This window comes from Thalassophryne amazonica, chromosome 2, assembly GCF_902500255.1.
Source record: "Thalassophryne amazonica chromosome 2, fThaAma1.1, whole genome shotgun sequence".
Taxonomy (NCBI): Eukaryota; Metazoa; Chordata; class Actinopteri; order Batrachoidiformes; family Batrachoididae; genus Thalassophryne; species Thalassophryne amazonica.
This window is the reverse complement of record NC_047104.1, coordinates 12,863,541-12,889,387: the sequence shown is the minus strand read 5'-3', so window position 1 is coordinate 12,889,387 and position 25,847 is coordinate 12,863,541. Positions and strand designations below refer to the sequence as shown.

At 44.4% G+C, this 25,847-nt stretch overlaps 1 protein-coding gene across 1 annotated transcript; it reads right to left on the bottom strand.

Moving 5' to 3' along the window:
* Window positions 1-1,367: 1,367 nt before the first annotated feature.
* LOC117522340 (low choriolytic enzyme-like) lies at window positions 1,368-25,847 on the bottom strand. Its single transcript, XM_034183739.1, has 10 exons — window positions 25,745-25,847; window positions 21,421-21,493; window positions 20,974-20,977; window positions 20,394-20,471; window positions 15,451-15,606; window positions 9,557-9,677; window positions 5,186-5,364; window positions 4,102-4,183; window positions 1,553-1,677; window positions 1,368-1,464 (listed from the first exon to the last, which is right to left on the bottom strand). Coding segments are annotated over exons 1-10 (897 nt in total). The 5' UTR covers window positions 25,822-25,847; the 3' UTR covers window positions 1,368-1,462.

Genomic DNA, 25,847 nt, shown 5'->3' with positions numbered 1-25,847 from the left:
TCCAAAACCTGGATGTACCTTTCAGCATTGATGGTGCCATCACAGATGTGTAAGTTGCTCATGGACACTAACACACCCCCCATAACATCACAGATGCTTTCTTTTGAACTTTGTGCTGGTAACAATCTGGATGGTCTTTTTCTTATTTTGATCAAAAGATACGACGTCCATGATTTCCAGAAACAATGTGAAATGTGGACTCATCAGACCACAGCGCACTTTTCCACTTTGCATCTGCCCATTTCAAATGAGTTTGGGCCCAGAGAAGGAGGCGGTGTTTCTGTATGTTGTTGTATGGCTTTCACTGCATGGTAGAGTTTTAACTTGCACTTGTAGATGTAGCAACGAACTCTGTTAACTGACAATGGTTTTCTGAAGTGTTTCTGAGCCCACCCGGTAAGATCCTTTACAATGATGTCGGTTTTTAATGTATTGCCACCTGAGGGATCGAAGGTCACAGGCATTCAGTGCTGGTTTTCGGCCTTGCCCCTTACATGTAGAAAGTTTTCCAGATTCTCTGAATCTTATGATTATATTTGGACTGTAGATGATGGAATCCCTCAATTCCTTGCAATTGAACATTGAGAAACATTGTTTTTAAACTGTTGGACTATTTTTTCATGCAGCTGTTCACAAAGTGGCGATCCTCCCCCATCGTTGCTTGTGAGCAGCTGAGACTTTTTAGGATGCTCCTTTTTATACCCAATCATGGGTGTCCTCAGTTCCCAAACGCGTATTGAGTGTTGTTAGAAGGAAAGGTGATGTAACACAGTGGTAAACATACCACTGTCCCAGCTTTTTTGAAATGTGTTGCAAGTATCCATTTCAAAATGAGCAAATATTTGCACAAAACAATAAACTTTATCACGTTGAACATGAAATATCTTGTCTTTGTGGTGTATTCAATTGAATATAGGTTTCAAATCATTGTAGTCTGCTTTTTTTACATTTTACACAACGTCCCAACTGCACTGGAACTGGGGTTGTATATATAAAACTAACTTTTTTACATTGTCATTATGGGGAGAATTGAGGAAAAAATAATTTCACCCATTTTGGAATAAGGCTGTGTAACATAAAATGTGGAAAAAGTGAAGTGTTGTGAATATTTTTTGAATGTTCTGTACCTAAATGTATACATCATGGAGGCAGTCAATGAATGTTTACTGGCTCAAAGGACAGTACAGATATCCAGTTATTTCAGAATGCTGTGTAAAAACATAAAATAAAAGCTTTATTTTCTGATCAAGTCTCCAGTTTTATGATAGTATTTAAAACCATTATTTTTTTTAAATGGAGGTCGAAAGGTGAAACTAGTCATAGACACCAAAGACTGTTCTTTTGTCTTTTTATTAAATGAATGATGCGGTCAGTGTTTGAGGCGGCCTGCACTTCTGCTCATTCAGCCACAAGTCTTCAAGCTCTGGGCGTGTCAGACAGCAGGTCAAAGGTCAGGTGCTGCTTCTGCAGAGGATGTGTTGAGAAAATTGTATTTCTTTTTATTGTGAAACTGCAGAAATGGTGAATTACTTTTCACTGTAACTGTACTTACAGCACTCGTAAAGTCTGTTCAGCCTGTCGATGTCGTTCTGGCTCATCTGGGTGGCTTTTCCAAAGGACACGTTGCTGTCAGGAATGGGCTCCATGGTGGGGCGGTTGTTCTTGGAGAAGGCGTACCTGGAAGAAAAGTGGCTTAAAATGATTTCTTGGCTGCATGGCAGGTGGAGGGAATCCCAGGTCACAAAATATCCAGTTTAATCCTGATGTCAGGGTCATTCAAACGGTTTTAAATGATGTGGCGGCAAATGCAAAGCAGTCTTCAGGAGAAGAACAAATAAAATGACAGAAATCCTATTGTTTACTAGCTTTTGCTTAGAAGGAAATGGATCCATTCAAGTCGAATGACTGTTTGGAGAGGCACAAGGCCTATGTCAGTTAACCTATCAAGTCGATGTGTGGGTTACCAAAATCAGGCCGAGAACTACTATGAGGGCATCATGGTGGATTAGTGGTTAGCACTGTTGCCTCACAGTTGGAAGGCCGTGGGTTTGATTTCCAACTGTGTCCTTTCTGTGTGGAGTTTGCATGTTCTCCACGTTTGCGTGGGTTTTCTCCAGGTGCTCCGGCTTCCTCCCACATCCAAAAACATGCACGTTGGGTGAATTGCAAACTTTAAAGTGACCCTAGGTGTCCGTGCAGGTGTGAACATGGTGGCCCTGGCGTCCTATCCAGGCTGTACCGTGCCTCACGCCCCATGACTGCTGGGATAGGCTCCAGCCCCGACGTGACCCTTAATTTGAATAAACGGTTTTAGAAAATGGAAGGCTGTGAACTAGCAGCACTCAGCCAGGTTGGGGGGGGGGGGGGGCTAATGATGAATTACACAGGGGTAAAAATTTAAAACATCTCAATCATATCGCACTGTATGCAACATTATTTGTCTGATCATAAAGATTCCAAAGAGGTATACTTTGGACCATTTATGACTGAACGTTATGGAGTAAAAGCAGCAAAAATGGGGACAAAGGTCAGTTTCAGTTTGTACAGGGGTCAAAAGTTAAAGTTGCTCCAGTTTTGGTTATAAAAAAAAAGAAAAAAGTGGAAATTATTGGTTGATCTTATAGGATTAATGAATAGAATAGTTTTGAACATGTTGAATGTTTACTGTCCAAACAAAGGTCACATGGCATCCATTGGATTCTATGACATACTGACATGTTGCTCTGTAACTTCATAACTAAGCATGACGCATGGTGCAAACTATTCCTTATTAAAACCCACAGCCTTTGTCCTCCAAGTTCAGCTTCCAGCCTATTTTATCTAATTTTCCTCTGTGTGCTTTTGAGATTATCACACCAAATCATTCAAACCAAAGATCAGCACGAATCACTCTTTGGAATCTTAAAGCACACTTCAAAACTCTGATTCGACAATAAGGCAATGATTTGCATCACTTTTTGCCCAAAATTGGAGCAACTTTAACTTTTTTACCCCTGTACAAACTGAAATTGATCTGTGTCAACATTTTTGCTGTTTTTACCTCATAACATTCAGTCACAGATAGTCCAAAATATTTGTGGAATATTTACCTTCAGATAAATACTGTGGTATAGTTTGCAATATAACTGGATAATTTTTAAATTTTGACCCCTGTGTAATTCTACCTTGACCCCTACCTGGCCACCTATTGAAGATTTAAGGAGCATTTGTGCCAGATTTGGTGCGTACCACCATTTGAATGATTCCTCTGAAATATTGTCTTCTGCTACACCAGGGGTGGGCAATCATGTGCCATGAAGGGCCAAAACACTGGAGGTTTTCCTTTCTACCAATCACCTCAGCAGGTGATTTCATTAAAGATCAGGTGTCTCAGCAGGTGATTTCATTGACTATCTGCATTTAATCATTAGTGATCGATCTCTGCTCCCCTCCACAGCATGTCTTTTTCCTGGTTCTCTCCCTCAGCCCCAACCAGTCCCAGCAGAAGACTGCCCCTCCCTGAGCCTGGTTCTGCTGGAGGTTTCTTCCTGTTAAAAGGGAGTTTTTCCTTCCCACTGTAGCCACGTGCTTGCTCACAGGGGGTCGTTTTGACCATTGGGGTTTTACATAATTATTGTGTGGCCTTGCCTTACAATATAAAGCGCCTTGGGGCAACTGTTTGTTGTGATTTGGCGCTATATAAAAAAAAATTGATTGATTGATTGATCAGGTGTTTATGTTCAGAGGAGAAGCTCATCAGCACCCACCTGCTGAGGTGACTGGTTGCAAGGAAAACCTGCACTGTCTCGGCCCTCGTTGCACACCCCTGTGCTACACTATGTGGCCTGGAGGACTAGTGGTTAGCACTGTTGGGTTTGGTTCCTGGATGTGTGGAGTTCGCTTGTCTTGTGCATTGAAATGGGCACATTAGTCCCCTAACAGCGGTTGGTAATTTATAGTTGCAATAAGCACTGAGTTTTCTTGTGTTGTGCAACTTGTTAGTACCTGCTGACATCAAAACAAACCACAAAACTTCACAAGCCCTGTGGAACCTGAGGGGAAGCTGTGACCCGCAGTGTCGCAGCACAATGTGGTGAAGGAAAAAGAGGAATTTGAGTGTACCTCTCATATTGCATGACAGAGTTGTAGTCATAAGGAGTGCCCTGGTTCAGAGTGTCAATCTTGTAGAAGTTATACTCCATGCCTGTAAAGATGAAGGAAACCTCACATCAGTGTGCAGCAGGTAGTTAGAAAATTCACATTTCATTTGAACAAATGTCATCTGAAGTGATTAATTGATTCCATCTGCTCAAAGTGATATTACTCAGTGAAATCACCTGGTGGAATCAGTGGCTGCAAAGAAAACCTGCACCCTCATTGGCCCTTTCTGGAACAAGTTGCCCACCCCTGCTTTACACCCAATTACATAGCTCCACTGATCCACCCAGCAGGGCCGGACCCACCCACCAGCGGCAATGACCGCCACAGCCTTTGTCCTCCAAGTTCAGCTTGCATCTTATTTTATCTAATTTTCCTCTGTGTATCAGGTCTAGCGGTCGGATATGGCTGGACGCAAATGCAGGACTCAGGCAACTGGCTCTGTAGGTAAAAGCAGTTTACGAATTCAGTAAACTGGGTCCGGTACACAGTGAAGCAGTCCGACAAGAGTAACAAAAACAGAATCATCAGGCCGAAGGCGTAGTCGAAGATACAGGCAGGTAGTCGTAATACACTTGAGGCTAGCAGGTCGAGAATACAAAAACAGAGCTGGAAAGTAGGCACAGAGCACAACAATTTGGCGAAGAACAAGGAGAACCGAGGAGCTTAAATAAAGCCAGGTAATGAGGTGCTGATAAGGAACAGGTGTGCGTGGAATGAAACAGAAAGAGGGCGTGACCGGAGAGAGAGAAACACCCACCACCAAGAGTCAGCAGGGAAAGACAAGAGAAAAAGGGACAGACAAACCCCAACTGGAAAAACCCCAGCACAAAACTCAACAAAACCAAACCAAAGCCAGAAAACAAAACCCCAATCCTGACACTGTGTGCTTTTGAGATTATCACACCAAATCATTCAAAGCAAAGATCAGCACAAATCACTCTTTGGAATCTTAAAGCACACTTCAAAACTCTGATTTGAAACATTTCGCCTGTTAAATTCAAAACAAGTGACTGTTGAGGAACTGAGAGAGTGAGTAATGTCTAACCATCAATGATGTTTTCCCAGTGCACCCTGATGTGGTTGTCCCTGTCAGAGCGAGTCTGTTCGTGGTTGAAGCCGAGGGCATGGAGCAGCTCGTGTTGGACGGTGCCATGGTACACGCAGCCAGCACGGTCCAGAGACACAACCTGACCACCGCCTTGACGACCCACATAGGAGTAACAACTGTTGAGACATTTAAAAAAAAGCTGTCAGCATCGAGGGCAGCACAGTGGCTTAGTGGTCACATCCCGCCTGGAGCCTGTCTGTGTTGAGTTTGCATGTTCGGTGGATGGGAAAACTGAATTGTCCATTGGTGTGCGTGATCAAATCAATTTCACTTATTCAAAACCTTATAAGTAAGAAGAAGAATTTTAAATTCTATTCTAGAATTAACAGGAAGCCAATGAAGAGAGGCCAATATGGGTGAGATATGCTCTCTCCTTCTAGTCCCCGTCAGTACTCTAGCTGCAGCATTTTTAATTAACTGAAGGCTTTTTAGGGAACTTTTAGGACAACCTGATAATAATGAATTACAATAGTCCAGCCTAGAGGAAATAAATGCATGAATTAGTTTTTCAGCATCACTCTGAGACAAGACCTTTCTAATTTTAGAGATATTGCACAAATGCAAAAAAGCAGTCCTACATATTTGTTTAATATGCGCTTTGAATGACATATCCTGATCAAAAATGACTCCAAGATTTCTCACAGTATTACTAGAGGTCAGGGTAATGCCATCCAGAGTAAGGATGGCATTACCATCCATTACCATTACAATCAATATGTTGATCAATTATTATATTATTTACTAACAAGACCAGGTTTTCCCCAGAAGCTTTGCCAATTATCTATGAAGCCCACCTCAGTTTTTGGACACCACTCAGACAGCCAGCAATTCAGGGAGAACATGCGGCTAAACATGTCACTCCCGGTCCGATTGGGGAGGGGCCCAGAGAAAACTACAGAGTCCGACATTTTTTTGCAAAGTTACACACCGATTCAATGTTAATTTTAGTGACCTCCAATTGGCGTAACCGGGTGTCATTACTGCCGACGTGAATTACAATCTTACCAAATTTACGCTTAGCCTTAGCCAGCAGTTTCAAATTTCCTTCAATGTCGCCTGCTCTGGCCCCCTGGAAGACAATTGACTATGGTTGCTGGTGTCGCTAACTTCACATTTCTCAAAACAGAGTCGCCAATAACCAGAGTTTGATCCTCGGTGGGTGTGTCGCCGAGTGGGGAAAAACGGTTAGAAATGTGAACGGGTTGGCGGTGTACACGGGGCTTCTGTTTAGGGCTACGCTTCCTCCTCACAGTCACCCAGTCGGCCTGCTTTCCCGGCTGCTCGGGATCTGCCAGAGGGAAACTAACGGCGGCTAAGCTACCTTGGTCCGCACCGACTACAGGGGCCTGGCTAGCTGTAGAATTTTCCATGGTGCGGAGCCGAGTCTCCAATTCGCCCAGCCTGGCCTCCAAAGCTACGAATCAGCTACACTTACAAGTACCATTACTACTAAAGGAGGCCGAGGAATAACTAAACATTTCACACCCAGAGCAGAAAAGTGCGGGAGAGACAGGAGAAGCCGCCATGCTAAACCGGCTAAGAGCTAGTAGCTGCGCTAAGCTAGCGGATTCCTAAAAACACACAAAGTGAATAATGTGTAAATAATTTAGAGGTGATTCAGCAGAGGGAGTGAAGATTACACTGTGAAACAAATCGTTATCTAGTTAACTAGATCAATCTAATTGCGCAGATTAAACAGCTAACAGATACAGCAAAACACCGCTGTGCTCCAGAACAGGAAGTGATACAATACCGCAGTGAGAGCCAACCACCAGTAGAGGCAAGCAAGAGTGATCTACAGCTGTGATGGTGATGATGGTGATGTGATGGTGTGAATGTGTTTGTTTGTCTATATGTGTCCCTGTGACAGACTGGCATCCTGTCCCAGGGTGAACCCTGCCTCATGCCGTATGACTGCTGGGATATGCTCCAGCCTCTTGGCACTTAATTGGAGTAAGCCGATATAGAAAATGGATGTCAGCATCGTTACAACATCTGGACGTTACATCATTACTACCTAAATATTATTGTATTATTGTATGGCCTTGCCTTACAATATAAAGCGCCTTGGGGCAACTGTTTGTTGTGATTTGGCGCTATATAAATAAAATTGATTGATTGATTAAATAGATTGTTGTCATTTGATTGGTGGTTTGTATGTCACATGATATTGATCATTTGTCACATTTGCAATTTTGTTCCATTTAATGTGCAATTTCGGTTCTGTTTTGCACCATTGCACATCACAATAACCTTAATGTAAAAACACAACATACTGCATTTGCGTGCATGCAGCAATCAAGCGCTGATGGACCGCGCACTCACACTTGCACTCTTGCAACCATTCACATGGCAATGGCGGTTAGTTTAAAACAAACATGGCAGCAGACGACGATTTGCACGAGCTCACTGATGGTGCTCATTCTTCTAACACAAAAAACGAATCCACTACGCCGCAAACCATCTGGAGGCATTTGCGATATTCACTAGGATGTCTCTAGCTGAACTAGAAGTGGCATCGGATGAAGAGCTTGACAAATTGCTGTCGTGATTTTTTGCTGGACTGAGGAAAGCAGGCGGCAGGCAGCCTGTACACGAAGAAGTCAATGCACGGCATCAGATATGGACTACATCATCATTTTAAGACTGTGAGAGATTCTCGATTGGTTTGGACTGCTATTTAAAGTTCATGTTGGACTGTTTGGAACCTCTTGACCTCAAAGGACCAGTGACACACACCAACATGTAAGTCCATTTTCTCTTGTTTCTAAATGAATAAGATATCACATGACAAGGATCTATTTTAGGTGTTAAATACAAATAATGAATGTTTTTTTCACTCGAGCAATTGCACCTCGTTGAATGGAACATTTCATCTTTCACCTCCTTTTCAATCACAACACAACAAAGTTGCCTCAAGGTGTTTCACACAAGTAAGGTCTAACCTTACCAACCCGTAGAGCAAGCGCACAGGTGACAGTGGTAAGGAAAAACTTCCTCTGATGATTTGTGGAAGAAACCACAAGCAGACCAGACTCAAAGCCGTGACCATCTGCTTGGGGAATGTTACCGAGACAATTTACAAAACAAATGTACAGGAAATTTTGGGCATCCGTGCTGGTGCACAGGACAGGAGACTTGCAGAAGAATTCACCACTCCCAGGTATCAGAAAAAACAACAAATACTGGATAATTTGTCAGCATTAAGCAACAAGAAAAACAGAAGAAATACTAAGGTGATCGCCGGCCACTTGTGCTAAGCTTCACTAAAAGACCCAGCATTTAGATAAAGTTGAGGCCGTGGGCTGCTCTCTTTACTAATAAATGAATTTAAAAGGGTAAAAAGCATAGTAACATACTAAGCATACCAGTATGCTAGCCATATGAAAGGACAAATAACTGCGTCAAGTCTGGACTTGGAAGTCTCTACAGAATCTGACTGTTTTATTGATGCAGGGAGATCATTCCACAGAACAGGGGCACAATAAAAGAAAGCCCTGTGACCCGCAGACTTTTTAGTCACCCTAGGGAGGTGCCAGTCTGTGAACAATTTTACAGATTAGTAACAGAACCTTAAAATCTGATCTCACTGGGACAGGAAGCCAGTGAACAGATGCCAAAATGGGTTTAATGTGGTCAAACTTTCTTCTTCCTGTCAAAAGTCAGGCAGCACTATTTTGAACCAATTGGAGACCCCTAATGCTGGACTGTGGTAAACCAGCAAATAGAACATTGCAGTAGTCCAATCTAGAAGCGACAAACACAGGAATCAGGGTCTCAGCATCAGCCATAGACAGGATGGGACGAATCTTCACTGTATTTCACAGGTGGAAGAAAGCAGTCCTTGTAATATCGCTAATGTGGAGGTCAAAGGACAACGTAAGATCAAAAATTACCCCAAGGTTCCTCACTTTGTTAGTGTATGTATGACACACGAGCCTAGACTAAACTGGTCAAATTGATGCCGATATCTCACTGGACCAAGAACCACGAGAAGATGATTTGTAAATCATTGTGTTTTAATTTACATTTTACACAATGCCCCAACTTTACTGGAATTGAGGTTGTACCATGTTTGACATCCTACTGACCAAACCTCCTCTTCAACGGTACAGTAAGACCCTGAGTTGCCCTGGCATCCTGAAAATGAACTTTATCTCACAAGAAGTGCTGACTGATGTGATTCTTCTGTTCATTAATAATGTCTCAAACCTATTTCTCGGGGTTGTTTGGGTGCATTATGAATTGTGAAGTGGTATTCTCCCACTTACCACTGACGTTTTAATGACAGTATTCAGCCAGTCTTACCCGCTCCTGGACTCAATGCTCAGCCATTCACGATCTCCGTTCTGGTATGGTCTGAAACGGATGCAGGAGACTGCAGAGAAGGACTCCAGTCCACGAGTGATGATGGCGACTTCACGGGAAGCTGGCACATCAAACATAACGGTTAGTTCTCCTCAGCTAAACTCTTCAGAGGTCCGATGCAAAACCCAGTAAGTCCAAAACCACAAATGCTTACTTGAGGCCGACATGCACTTGGCTGCTTATTAAAGGATTTGAACACTTTATTTAAATTTTATTGATGGAAATCTATGTATCATCTCATGTGTTTCCCTTTAAACTCCCATTATTAATTGCATTTTTATCCATTAAAAAAATCGGAGTTAATCAATCAATCAATCAATTTTATTTATATAGCGCCAAATCACAACAAACAGTTGCCCCAAGGCACTTTATATTGTAAGGCAAGGCCATACAATAATTACGTAAAAACCCCAACAGTCAAAACGACCCCCTGTGAGCAAGCACTTGGCGACAGTGGGAAGGAAAAACTCCCTTTTAACAGGAAGAAACCTCCAGCAGAACCAGGCTCAGGGAGGGGCAGTCTTCTGCTGGGACTGGTTGGGGCTGAGGGAGAGAACCAGGAAAAAGACATGCTGTGGAGGGGAGCAGAGATCAATCACTAATGATTAAATGCAGAGTGGTGCATACAGAGCAAAAGGAGAAAGAAACACTCAGTGCATCATGGGAACCCCCCAGCAGTCTAAGTCTATAGCAGCATAACTAAGGGATGGTTCAGGATCACCTGATCCAGCCCTAACTATAAGCTAACTTCAGTTTTATCTGAGTTTAAAAGCAGGAAATTAGAGGTCATCCATGTCTTTATGTCTGTAAGACAATCCTGCAATTTAGCTAATTGGTGTGTGTCCTCTGGCTTCATGGATAGATAAAGCTGGGTATCATCTACGTAACAATGAAAATTTAAGCAATGCCATCTAATAATACTGCCTAAGGGAAGCATGTATAAAGTGAATAAAATTGGTCCTAGCACAGAACCTTGTGGAACTCCATAATTAACCTTAGTCTGTGAAGAAGATTCCCCATTTACATGAACAAATTGTAATCTATTAGATAAATATGATTCAAACCACTGCAGCGCAGTGCCTTTAATACCTATGGCATGCTCTAATCTCTGAAATAAAATCTTATGGTCAACAGTATCAAAAGCAGCACTGAGGTCTAACAGAACAAGCACAGAGATGAGTCCACTGTCTGAGGCCATAAGAAGATCATTTGTAACCTTCACTAATGCTGTTTCTGTACTATGATGAATTCTAAAACCTGACTGAAACTCTTCAAATAGACCATTCCTCTGCAGATGATCAGTTAGCTGTTTTACAACTACCCTTTCAAGAATTTTTGAGAGAAAAGGAAGGTTGGAGATTGGCCTATAATTAGCCACGATAGCTGGGTCAAGTGATGGCTTTTTAAGTAATGGTTTAATTACTGCCACCTTAAAAGCCTGTGGTACATAGCCAACTAATAAAGATAGATTGATCATATTTAAGATCGAAGCATTAAATAATGGTAGGGCTTCCTTGAGCAGCCTGGTAGGAATGGGGTCTAATAGACATGTTGATGGTTTGGATGAAGTAACTAATGAAAATAACTCAGACAGAACAATCAGAGAGAAAGAGTCTAACCAAATACCGGCATCACTGAAAGCAGCCAAAGATAACGATACGTCTTTGGGATGGTTATGAGTAATTTTTTCTCTAATAGTTAAAATTTTATTAGCAAAGAAAGTCATGAAGTCATTACTAGTTAAAGTTAAAGGAATACTCGGCTCAATAGAGCTCTGACTCTTTGTCAGCCTGCCTACAGTGCTGAAAAGAAACCTGGGGTTGTTCTTATTTTCTTCAATTAGTGATGAGTAGTAAGCATAGAGCAACAGACTCTTTTTAGAGTTAGAGAGTTGCATCTGAACGTTTCATGTTTCTATCAAAAAGTGTGCATTTCAATGCTTAAACCAAATATAAATTAAAATCACTTCAAACTGAAATGAACATCCATCGATCGAGTCAGTGCTGTCTGTTGTATGTACAATTCAATAAAGTTTTTCCATCCCTTTAGTTCCAAACCAGTCCCAATTTTTTTTCCCACATTTAATGAAACACAGATCTTTTTGAGTTTTGAAACATGCTCCAGTCTGTGGTTCTGAGAGGCTGAGGGACTGTTTCAGAACCACAGACTGGAGCATGTTTCAAAACTCTTATGGTGAAGACATCAACGACCTGACCCAGTGTGTCCCTGACTACATGAACTTCTGTGTGGAGAGCACTGTGCCCACCCGGAGGGTACGGTGCTTCCCCAACAACCACCCTTGGGTGACCCCTGAGCTGAAGGTCCTGATGAACCAGAAGAAGAGGGCCTTCATCTCTGGAGACAGAGAGGAGCAGTGTAGAGTCCAACAGGAGCTCCAGTGGAAGATCCATGCAGCCATGAAGGTGTATGGAGGGAAGATGGAGGAGCAGCTGGCCCGGAACAATGTCAGGGACGTGTGGAGATGCCTCAAGACTGCCTCCGGATTTGGGCAGGGTGCAGCAGGACTGCAGATGGGGATTCTCGGTTTGGAGAGGAGCTAAACAGCTACTTTAACTGTTTTGTCTCCTCCACACCTGCCCCCGCCTGCTCCCGGCCCCCCACATGTCTCCAGCAGCCAGCCCTCCAGTCCCTTTGACCCACCACCTTCTACCCCCTGGTCACCTTCACTGCACCCCGGACCCCCCCCCCCCCCCCGCAACTGTATTCAGCACCAGCCCACCTCAGATCACACCCCAGCCCCCCCCACTGTAAATCTAACCGCCACTGCTGCGGGGGAACCTGGAGGATGCAGGTGTGGATGGACACCTCGCTGCCTGGACCATCGACTACCTCACTGACCACCCGCAGTACATGTGGCTGCACGGCTGTCAGTCTGAGGTGGTAAGGTGCAGCACCGGGGCCCCCCAGGGCACTGTCCTCTCGCCTTTCCTCTGCACCCTCTACACCTCGGACTTCACCCACAACACAGACAGCTGCCACCTCCAGAGGTTCTCTGATGACTCCATCATTGTGGGTCGCATGTCTGAGGGAAACGAGCTGGAGTACCGGTCGGTCATCACAGACTTCGTGGACTGGTGTGAGCGCAACCACTTGTGTCTCAACACCAGTAAGATGAACTGGACTGGACTCACAACACTGACGCCCTGTACACCTCGCCTCCACCTCCTGAGGAGACTGAGATCCTTTGGAGTGAGCAGGCCTCTGCTTAAATTTGGAGGTTTTCAGCTTGAAACAGGATGACGACGTTGCCTCGGAGCGCTGCGCGACGTCCCGCTCCATGGGAAGACCTCACAGCGATAGAAACAATCCAAAATCTCTCATCAGCCGTTAAAATTTTCACCGAAAACCAGCTTAATTTGTCGAATGGTGTCCACTCGGATGTGCCTCACAGTTTTTGAAAAAATTTTGATGAAGCACAGCGCCAGTCTCTCAGCAACTTCTCAGACAATGAAAATCCGACGAGGGGGCTGGACCACTCCTCCCACAAGGCGTGCTCACAGGCGAATGACGTCACCGACAGGTGTGGAAAAACTCACGCATGCACACAAAGGTTCAAGCTTGGCTGACATAAAAACATATGAATCAAATCCATATAGTTTTTTTAAAAATAAAAAGGTAGGATACTTTTCTAATAGACCTCGTATGTGTATGTGTATAGGTATGTGTGTGCATATGGGTATGCGTGTATGTGTATATATATATATATATATATATATATATATATATATATATATATATATATATATATATATATATATATATATAATATATAGATAGATAGATAGATGTACGTGGGTGTGTATGTATGTGTATGTATATATATACATATGCGCGTATGCACGTATGTGAGTGCGTGTGTGCATATATACAGTAGTGTTCAGAATAAAAGTAGTGCTATATGACTAAAAAGATTAATCCAGGTTTTGAGTATATTTCTTATTGTTACATGGGAAACAAGGTACCAGTAGATTCAGTAGATTCTCACAAATCCAACAAGACCAAGCATTCATGATATGCACACTCTTAAGGCTATGACATTGGGCTATTAGTAAAAAAAAGTAGAAAAGAGGGTGTTCACAATTATAGTAGCATCTGCTGTTGACGCTACAAACTCAAAACTATTATGTTCAAACTGCTTTTTTAGCAATCCTTTGAATCACTAAACTAGTATTTAGTTGTATAACCACAGTTTTTCATGATTTCTTCACATCTGCGAGGCATTAATTTTGTTGGTTTGGAACCAAGATTTTGCTCATTTACTAGTGTGCTTGGGGCCATTGTCTTGTTGAAACACCCATTTCAAGGGCATGTCCTCTTCAGTACAAGGCAACATGACCTCTTCAAGTATTTTGACATATCCAAACTGATGATACCTGGTATGCGATATATCAATCAATCAATCAATTTTTTTTTTATATAGCGCCAAATCACAACAAACAGTTGCCCCAAGGCAATAGAAACATGCCCATATCATGATGCTTGCACCACCATGCTTCACTTTCTTCACTGTGAACTGTGGCTTGAATTCAGATTTGGGAGTCGTCTCACAAACTGTCTGCGGCCCTTGGACCCAAAAAGAACAATTTTACTCTCATCAGTCCACAAAATATTCCTCCATTTCTCTTTAGGCCAATTGATGTGTTCTTTGGCAAATTGTAACCTCTTCTGCACGTCTTTTATTTAACAGAGGGACTTTGCGGGGGATTCTTGCAAATAAATTAGCTTCACACAGGCGTCTTCTAACTGTCACAGCACTTACAGGTAACTCCAGACTGTCTTTGATCATCCTGGAGCTGATCAATGGGTGAGCCTTTGCCATTCTGGTTATTCTTCTATCCATTTTGATGGTTGTTTTCCGTTTTCTTCCACACATCTCTGTTTTTGTCCATTTTAAAGCATTGGAGATCATTGTAGATGAACAGCCTATAATTTTTTTGCCCCTGCGTATACGTTTTCCCCTCTCCAATCAACTTTTTAATCAAACTACACTGTTCTTCCGAACAATGTCCCATTTTCCTCAGGCTTTCAAAGAGAAAAGCATGTTCAACAGGTGCTGGCTTCATCCTTACAAAGGGGACACATGATTCACACCTGTTTGTTCCACAAAACTGACGAACTCACTGACTCAATGCCACACTACTATTATTGTGAACACCCCCTTTTCTACTTTTTTTTTACTAATAGCCCAATTTCATAGCCTTAAGAGTGTGCATATCATGAATGCTTGGTCTTGTTGGATTTGTGAGAATCTACTGAATCTACTGGTACCTTGTTTCCCATGTAACAATAAAAAATATACTCAAAACCTGGATTAATCTTTTTAGTCACATAGCACTACTATTATTCTGAACACTACTGTATATATATATATATATATATATATATATATATATATATATATATATATACACACACACACATACATATTCTATTTCTACCTCATTTCTTATGTCTTGTACTGTTACAAGTATTGCTTATCCTTGCACACACTTCGATGAACATTTTCCTCTATTTGCACCCACCTTGTGTGTTTTCTTAAGGGCTGAGGTAACGTGAATTTCTCCTCTGTGAGATCAATAAAGTTTATCTTAAATCTTAGATCTGAGTAACATTTACTGTTTTGCAAAAAGTCACAAAAAAATCTTGTGGCTTTGCCACCTTATTTAAAGCAGCTCTTAGATATCAATTGTGGTTCAGAGTCAATGTTTTCAGCAACGTCTGAGAGAGTCCACACTAGTTTTTCTGTAATGTGACAAACCACCAAATGGACACAAAAGCACAGCGTGCACAGGTCGGTAACACACAGTACTCACAGTAGTGATTTGCAATGAAGTAAGGAATGTAGGCTTTGCCGTCCGTCCACTTTAACCACTTGCAGCCTCTGGCGGTGCAGGGATCAGCATTCCTGTCCGTGTCCGGATTGATAGCGATGTCTCCTTCGATTACTGAAGGCTCGTCAAAGTCGGGGGCTGCAGTATCAACACAAGGATGGAGGGACTCTGTATTAAAATGACTACGATTCTGAAATGATTAATGGGATATTTTTGTTTAACCATCCATCCATCCATCCATTTTCTTCCGCTTTATCCGGAGTCGGGTCGCGGGGGCAGCAGCTCAAGCAAAGCCGCCCAGACATCCCGATCCACACACACCTCCCCCAGATCCTCCGGGGGAACCCCAAGGTGTTCCCAACCCAGCCGAGAGATGTAGTCCCTCCAGCATGTCCTGGGTCTTCCCTGGGGCCTCCTCCCAATGGGACGTGCCCGGAACACCTCTCCAGCGAGGCGTCCAGGGGGCATCCAAAAAGATGCCCGAGCAACCTCAACTGACTCATTTCGACGGGGAGGAGCAGCGGCTCGACTCTGAGCTCCTCCCGAGTGACCGAGCTCCTCACCCTATCTCTAAGGAAGCGCCCAGCCAACCTGCGGAGGAAACTCATCTCGGACGCTTGTACTCACGATCTCGTTCTTTCGGTCATGAGCCAAATCTCATGACCATAGGTGAGGATCGGAACATAGATCGATCGGTAAATCGAGAGTTTTGCCCCCCTACTCAGCTCTCTCTTCACCACGACGGTCTGATAGAGCGACCGCATGACTGCAGATGCTGCACCGATCCGTCTATCGATCTCACGCTCCATCCGTCCCTCACTCGTGAACAAGACCCCGAGATACTTAAACTCCTCCACTTGAGGCAAGGACACTCCACCGACCTGAAGAGGGCAAAGCACCTTTTTCCGGTCGAGAACCATGGCCTCGGATTTGGAGGTGCTGATTTTCATCCCGGACGCTTCACACTCTGCTGCAAACCGCCCCAGTGCACGCTGAAGGTCCTGATTTGACGAAGCCAACAGAACCACATCATCCGCAAACAGCAGAGACGAGATTCTGTGGTTCCCAAACCAGACCCCCTCTACACCCTGGCTGCGTCTAGAAATTCTGTCCATAAAAATAATGAACAGAACCGGTGACAAAGGGCAGCCCTGGCGGAGGCCAATGTGCACTGGAAACAGGTTTGACTTACTACCGGCAATGTGAACCAAGCTCCTGCTGCGGTCGTACAGGGACCGGATAGCCCTTAGCAAAGGAGCCTGTACTCCCGGAACACTCCCCACAGGGTGCCCCGAAGGACACGGTCGAACGCCTTCTCAAGATCCACAAAACACATGTGGACTGGTTGGGCGAACTCCCATGAACCCTCGAGCACCCGATGGAGCGTGTAGAGCTGGTCTAGTGTGCCGCGACCAGGACGAAAACTACACTGCTCCTCCTGAATCCGAGGTTCGACCATCGGTCGAATTCTCCTCTCCAGTACTCTGGAATAGACCTTACTGGGGAGGCTGAGGAGTGTGATCCCCCTATAGTTGGAACACACCCTCCGGTCCCCCTTCTTAAACAGAGGGACCACCACCCCGGTCTGCCAATCCAGAGGCACTGTTCCCAATCACCACGTGATGTTGCAGAGGCGTGTCAGCCAAGACAGTCCCACAACATCAAGAGACCTAAGGTACTCAGAACAGATTTCATCCACCCCAGGAGCCTTGCCACCGAGGAGCTTTCTAACCACCTCGGGGACTTCGGCCTGGGTAATGGATGAGTCCGCCTCTGAGTCCCCAGTCTCTGCTTACTCTTCGGAAGACGTGACAATGGGATTGAGGAGATCCTCGAAGTACTCCTTCCACCGCCTGACAACATCCCCAGTCAGGGTCAACAGCTCCCCACCCGCACCATAAACAGTGCTGGTGGAGAGCTGCTTCTGCCTCCTGAGGTGTCGGACGGTTTGCCAGAATCTCTTCGAGGCCAACCGATAGTCCTCCTCCATGGCCTCCCCAAAATCCTCCCAGACCCGAGTTTTTGCCTCTGTGACCGCACGGGCTGTGGCACGCCTGGCCTGCAGGTACCTGTCAGCTACCTCTGGAGTCCCACCTACCAACAAAGATAAGAAGGACTCCTTCTTTAGCTTGATGGCATCCCTTACTTCCGGTCTCCACCACCGGGTTCTGGGATTGCCGCCGCAACAGGCACCAGAGACCTCGCGACCACAGCTACAAGTGGCCGCATTGACAATGGAGGTGGAGAACATGGTCCACTCGGACTCCATGTCTCCAACCTCCCCCGGGATCTGGGAGAAGCTCTCCCGGAGGTGGGAGTTGAAGACCTCGCTGACAGAGGGTTCCGCCAGTCGTTCCCAGCAGACCCTCACGATATGTTTGGGCCTGCCAGGTCTGACCGGCTTCCTCCCCTCCCACCAGATCCAACTCACCACCAGGTGGTGATCGGTCGACAGCTCTGCCCCTCTCTGATACGACGTCTGATAAGTCCATCATCGATAAGTCCATCATCGACCTCCGGCTCAGGGTGTCCTGGTGCCACGTGCACTTATGGACACCCTTTGTTCGTGATGGACAAACTGTGACTAGCACAGAAGTCCAACAACTGAACACCACTCGGGTTCAAATTGGTGAGGCCGTTCTTCGCAATCGCCCCCCTCCAGGTCTCACTGTCACCACCCACGTGGGCATTGAAATCCCCCAGGAGAACAATGGAGTCCCCAGTCGGAGCGCTATTTAGTACCCCTCCCAGGGACTCCAGGAAGGTCGGGTACTCTGCACTGCTACTCGGCCCATAGGCCGAGACAACAGTGATAGACCTGTCCCCGACCCGAAGGCGTAGGGACGCGACCCTCTCGTTCACCGGAGTGAACTCCAACACATGGCGACTGAGCTGGGGAGCAATAAGCAATGCAATGCAAAGCTCTCCACCTCTCCCCGTGGGCAACGCCAGAAAAATGAAGCGTCCAGCCCCTCTCCAGGAGTTGGGTACCAGAGCCCAAGCTGTGCATGGAGGTGAGCCCAACTATCTCTCAACCTCCCGCACAACCTCAGGCTCCTTCCCCCCCCAGCGAGGCGACATTCCACGTCCCAACAGCCAAGGGCTGTGAGCATGGACCGGGCCGCCGGGCCACCCGCCCTCGACCGCCACCCAATCCTCTCTGCACCCGACCCCCATAGCCCCCTCTGCAGGTGGTGAACCCACACAAGGGCGGGCCCACGTCGCTCTTTCGGGCTGAGCACGGCCGGGCTCCATGGGCTAAAGCCCAACCACCAGGCGCTCGCGCGCGAGCCCCAACCCCATGCCTGGCTCCAGGGTGGGGCCCCGGCTCCGCCATACCGGGCGACGTCTCGGTCCTTGATTTTTTACTGGTCATGGAGGTTCTGAACTGCGCGACCCATCACCTAGGACCTGTTTGCCTTGGGAGACCCTACAGGGAGCACAAAGCCCCCAACAACATAGCTCCTAGGATCATCCGGGTACGCAAACTCCCCCACCACGATAAGGTGGCAGCTAGAGGGGGATTTTTGTTTAACCCCTTGTATTAAAGCTGAAAATCTTCACGCCATGTTTTGTTTCACCTCCATTGTGGTGGTGTACTTATGGACCTGACTCTACCTTCAGCAGCGTCCAACAGTCTGAGTTATTTTGTCAGCAGCCTGTCCACAGATCTTTATGACAACAGAAGATACCATCTCAAAAAATCTTTCAATTTGGAAAAAATAGAGCAAACTTTAACAAAAGCTGCTCACATTCTCCATTGCGAAAGTAAATAAACTGTACAGCACGAAGCATCTTTGTTGCCTTTATCATTCATTCATTCATTTTCCTCTGCTTATCCGGGTCCAGGTTATGGTGGCATCAGAGCAAGCAGCCCAGCCCACACGTCCCTATTCTTGGCCAAGTCCTGCAACTCTTCCTGGGGGATTCCAATGCGTTCCCAATCCAGCAAGGAATATCTCTCCATCATGTCCTGGGTCTTCCTCGGGGCCTTTTCCTGGTTGGATGTGCCTGGAAGATCTCCTTACGGAGACGACCAGGGGGTATCCTTACCAGGAGTCCGAACCACCTCAGCTGGCTCCTTTCAAAGTGAAGAAGCAGCTGTTCTACTTTGAGTCCCTCCCAAATTGTCAAGCTTCTGACCCTGTCCAGGAGTGTAAGCCGAAACCCAACGGAGGAATCTCATTTTGGCCGCTCGTATCCACAATCTTATTCTTTCAGTCATTACCCAAAGCTCATGACCACAGGTGAGGATAGGAGTGTAAATCAACTGGTAAATTGAGAGCCTCGCCTTCCGGCTCAGCTCCTGCTTCACCACGATGGTCTCATACAGCATCCGTAAGGTTTCAGATGCCACCCCAATCCATCTATCGATCTCACACTCCAACGTATCCCCAATTCATGAACAACATCCCCCTCCACTTGGGGCAATAACTCTCCCCTGACCCAGAGGAGACAATCCACAGTTTTCCGACAGAGGACCATGGTCTTTGTCACCTTCTTTTTCTATATATACAGAGTTAGAAATGAGCTTCAAACTAAAGGTCAAAGGACACAGTTAGTGATCAAATTCAAGACCCTTTGGTTCATGTCCCATGAGATCCACCAACCTTTAAGTGCCAATTCACATAACATCTGTGTACCCCATAAAATCTGATTTCTCTGTGTAGGGTCACGATGTGTTTGTATTCATCGTCGCATCACGACTATAAAACATTTTTATTTGGGGGGATTTGGGATGAGTTTTATGAAATCGTATATGGTTACCAAGCATACTGCACAGTTGAGTGTATGGAACAAATGTCCACATAATGAAATGCCAAACACACATCTGGATACTGCTGTGTGAGAACAAACCCTTGAGCTAGGCAGCTCATTGGTAAAGATTGTGGCTGTAGGAGGTGTGTAAGGTGCATCAGACGTACTGCGATCCCGGTTGGCTCTCTCCAGGAGTTCACTCACTGAAAGCTCTCTGGACGTGTCCTCTGCAGGAGCAGCTGCATCTGCACAGGGAGACATTTCTTACAGTCTTCAGAATGAAATATGTTTAAAGAAAAATATGCTAATAGTCTAAATAAATAGCTAAATAGCTGGACTCTCTGGTGACAGTGGCAGAGAAGAGAACACTGCACAAACCGCTGGACATTATGGATGATGCCAGTCACCCTGTGCACACCGTCATCAGCAACCAGAGGAGCGAGAGAGGATGAGAGGAACAGTAGTAGCCAGTAAACCAGTACAGATCAGTATGTCTGGTATTTATATTGTGTATTTGTATTTAGATTTATATTTTTAAACTGTTTGTCTTTTTTGCTTTCATGTTTGATACTCTGTGTGCTTCTTACCCTTTGTGCTGCTATACAGTGCAGCTGGAACCTCAATTTCCCTGGACGAGTCTTCCCAAGGAATCAATAAAGTTCTATCTAATCTAATCTAAATAACACAGGGAAATAGTTTTGTGGTCTGTTGCAAGTAGGAAATATAAGAAATGATTGTTTTTCATACCTTCCTGTTGTCATCCACAGTCACATGGAAAAGAAGAGAAAAATGTTACAGAAGATCACTCGAAAGAATTTAATTTCATTACTCTTTTTCTTATTGTGCAGCATGTTAATGTACAAATATGTTTTATGATAAAGTCTGTTGTAGTCTTATTCTTGTTTCATATTTTCTACACAAATCAGTTGTAGGTACATCACAAATAGAGGTCAACAGCTCCAAAATGGTACAATGTCTCAATCACAAACAACGTTTAAAAAAGAAAATTGTCCACAAACATCTGTGCAATTTCAGACAATAACTGAGATGTTTAAATACAACAATGACAGCAATGTCTGTAGGTCCAATAAAAAGCTTGTTCTGCCTTTGTGTTGTCTTTGTCTACACTGACACGTGAAATATTTAGCTGTTAAAATCACAGTGAAATGAGATGGTTCCTGGAACTATCCGTACATCAGCCCAGGAGGAGGAGGCCAGCAACAGGACCAGAACAGACCAAGAAAACACCAACATGGCAACAACAGACCTGACCGAGAAAAAAATGGAGTCAAAACGAAACACACACTGACTGTCAAAGGTAGATTATATGAACAGGGATAAATATGACCACACAATAATTCTCCTGTTAATTTACAGTAAACTATGGGCAATGGGCTGTATGTTGCTTTAAAGTGTTACTGCGCTGTTTTTCAGGCAGGGCTGCTGGCCAAGCGGTTAATGTGCTTGTTTCCAGTGGGGAAAGTTCCTGGTTTAAGACCGTCCCTGCCCATTCTACTTGTAATATGGAGTTGTGTTCAGAAGGACATCCAGTGTAAAACTTGTGCCAAATTGACGTGCAGATCCATCTTGGACATGTTGACTTGTAGGAGAGTTTCAGTTATCTTGGTTGCTTTGCATAAAAGTCATGTTCTTTCAAAACTATGCTCTAAATGATATGATTTATTGGCAAAATAGGCCTCCAGGCAAAATGTCTTTCCATTGGTTGACCAAGACATGTTGGAACAATCGTCTTCCCCACCATGTCTTGGTTACCCAAGGAAAACTGAAGGATTACTGAAACATTGGGGGATGATCATACACAGACTGAAATTTAACCTTTGTAGAATTTATTACAATTTTTAATGGGTTCTGTCTTTTTTGTGGGGGTGGGGGGTCACCTTCTATATATTAATGCAGTGACATTTCATTTCCTATTGGCAGATTTACTGAATTCCAAGAAATACTTAATGCCTTTGAATTATTCATGCCCCCCCCCCCGAATGGTTTGAAGCCACCTGGCTGTAAAAATGATCATTAAGGTGACGGTGTACCTATGCAATCAGGTATATTGGAGACTTTAAAAAAACAATTTTTACACATTTTATATGGAACATTTATATATATATAAGTAAGTCCCTTTGGCTGCTCCCTTGTTTGCACTCGGGGTCGCCACAGCAAATCCAAGGTGGATATATACACTCAACAAAAATATAAACGCAACACTTTTGGTTTTGCTCCCATTTTGTATGAGATGAACTCAAAGATCTAAAACTTTTTCCACATACACAATATCACCATTTCCCTCAAATATTGTTCACAAACCAGTCTAAATCTGTGATAGTGAGCACTTCTCCTTTGCTGAGATAATCCATCCCACCTCACAGGTGTGCCATATCAAGATGCTGATTAGACACCATGATTAGTGCACAGGTGTGCCTTAGACTGCCCACAATAAAAGGCCACTCTGAAAGGTGCAGTTTTATCACACAGCACAATGCCACAGATGTTGCAAGATTTGAGGGAGCGTGCAATTGGCATGCTGACAGCAGGAATGTCAACCAGAGCTGTTGCTCGTGTATTGAATGTTCATTTCTCTACCATAAGCCGTCTCCAAAGGCGTTTCAGAGAATTTGGCAGTACATCCAACCAGCCTCACAACCGCAGACCACGTGTAACCACACCAGCCCAGGACCTGCTGAAACAATCGGTTTGCATAACCAAAGAATTTCTGCACAAACTGTCAGAAACCGTCTCAGGGAAGCTCATCTGCATGCTCGTCGTCCTCATCGGGGTCTCGACCTGACTCCAGTCCGTCGTCGTAACCGACTTGAGTGGGCAAATGCTCACATTCGCTGGTGTTTGGCACGTTGGAGAGGTGTTCTCTTCACGGATGAATCCCGGTTCACACTGTTCAGGGCAGATAGCAGACAGCGTGTGTGGCGTCGTGTGGGTGAGCGGTTTTCTGATGTCAATGTTGTGGATCGAGTGGCCCATGGTGGCGGTGGGGTTATGGTATGGGCAGGCGTCTGTTATGGACGAAGAACACAGGTGCATTTATTGATGGCATTTTGAATGCACAGAGATACCGTGATGAGATCCTGAGGCCCATTGTTGTGCCATACATCCAAGAACATCACCTCATGTTGCAGCAGGATAATGCACGGCCCCATGTTTCAAGGATCTGTACACAATTCTTGGAAGCTGAAAATGTCCCAGTTCTTGCATGGCCAGCATACTCACCGGACATGTCACCCATTGAGCATGTTTGGGATTCTCTGGACCGGCGTATACGACAGCGTGTACCAGCTCCTGCCAATATCCAGCAACTTCGCACAGCCATTGAAGAGGAGTGGACCAACATTCCACAGGCCACAATTGACAACCTGATCTATTCTATGCGAAGGAGATGTGTTGCACTGCATGAGGCAAATGGTGGTCACACCAGATACTGACTGGTATCTCCCCTCCGCCCCCCCCCCCCCCAATAAAACAAAACTGCACCTTTCAGAGTGGCCTTTTACTGTGGACAGTCTAAGGCACACCTGTGCACTAATCATGGTGTCTAATCAGCATCTTGATATGGCACACCTGTGAGGTGGGATGGATTATCTCAGCAAAGGAGAAGTGCTCACTATCACAGATTTAAACTGGTTTGTGAACAATATTTGAGGTAAATGGTGATATTGTGTATGTGGAAAAAGTTTTAGATCTTTGAGTTCATCTCATACAAAATGGGAGCAAAACCAAAAGTGTTGCGTTTATATTTTTGTTGAGTGTATATATATATATATATATATATATATATATAATGCATTGAAATGTTATTTATTATTTTGCAATTTTTATTTCATGTCACAAGTGAAGTATGTATTTTGGCAAGGGACACTCAAACTAAAGTAAATTTTAGTAGGACATATACAGTGAGGAAAATAAGTATTTGAACACCCTGTGATTTTGCAAGTTCTCCCACTTAGAAATCATGGAGGGGTCTGAAATTTTCATCTTAGGTGCATGTCCACTGTGAGAGACATAATCTAAAAAAAAAAAAAAAAAAATCTGGAAATCACAATGTATGATTTTTTTAAGAATTTATTTGTATGTTACTGCTGCAAATAAGTATTTGAACACCTACCAACCAGCAAGAATTCTGGCTCTCACAGACCTGTTAATTTTTCTTTAAGAAGCCCTCTTATTCTGCACTCTTTACCTGTATTAATTGCACGTGTTTGAACTTGTTATCTGTATAAAAGACACCTGTTCACACACTCAATCAATCACACTCCAACCTGTCCACCATAGCCAAGACCAAAGAGCTGTCTAAGGACACCAGGGACAAAACTGTAGACCTGCACAAGGCTGGGATGGACTACAGGACAACAGGCAAGCACCTTGGTAGAAGACAACTGTTATGATTATTTATTAGAAAGTGGAAGAAACACAAGATGACTGTCAATCTCCCTCGGTCTGGGATTTCATGCAAGATCTCACTTTGTGGGGTAAGGATGATTCTGAGAAAGCTCAGAACTACACAGGAGGACCTGGTCAATGACCTGAAGAGAGCTGGGACCACAGTCACAAAGATTACATTAGTAACACATTATGCTGTCATGGTTTAAAATCCTGCAGGGGAGCAAGGTCCCCCTGCTCAAGGAATCACATGTCCAGGCCCGTTTGAAATTCACCAGTGACCATCTGGATGATCCAGAGGAGGCATGGGAGTCATGTGGTCAGATGAGACCAGAATAGAGCTTTTTGGAATCAACTCCACTTACCATGTTTAGAGAATGAGAACAACCCCAAGTGCACCGTATTGAAGGGAGGATGGATGAGGTCATGTACTGCGAGATTTTGGCAAACAACCTCCTTCCCTCAGTAAGAGCATTGAAGATGGGTCATGGCTGGGTCTTCCAGCATGACAATGACCCCAAACACACAGCCAGGGCAACTAAGGAGGGCTCCGTAAGAAGCATTTCAAGGTCCTGGAGTGGCCTGGCCAGTCTCCAGACCTGAACTCAATAGAAAATCTTTGGAGGGAGCTGAACCTCCAAACCTGAAAGATCTAGAGAAGATCTGTATGGAGGAGTGGACCAAAATCCCTGCTGCAGTGTGTGAAAACCTGGTGAAAAACTACAGGAAACGTTTGACCTCTGTAATTGCAAACAAAGGCTACTGTACCAAATATTAACATTGATTTTCATGGGTGTTCAAATACTTATTTGTAGCAATAACATACAAATAAATTATTAAAAGATACATACATCGTGATTTCTGGATTTTTTTTTTTTTTTAGATTATGTCTCTCACAGTGGACATGCACCTAAGATGAAAATTTCAGACCCCTCCATGATTTCTAAGTGGGAGAACATGTAAAATCGTAGGGTGTTCAAATACTTATTTTCCTCACTGTAGATATATGTATCAATATAATTTGGCAGATTGTGGTTTTAATGCCACAGAGATAACTATGTCTGACAAAATTAAACATATCAGAAAGTGAACAATGAGATGGCATTCTTACCTGAGACTCTGATGAGACAGCGATTGTGGTGACTTCAGCCACTCACTGGTTTTATACATTTCTGAGCTCATAAACATGAGCTTATGAACGGCAGCTGCACACC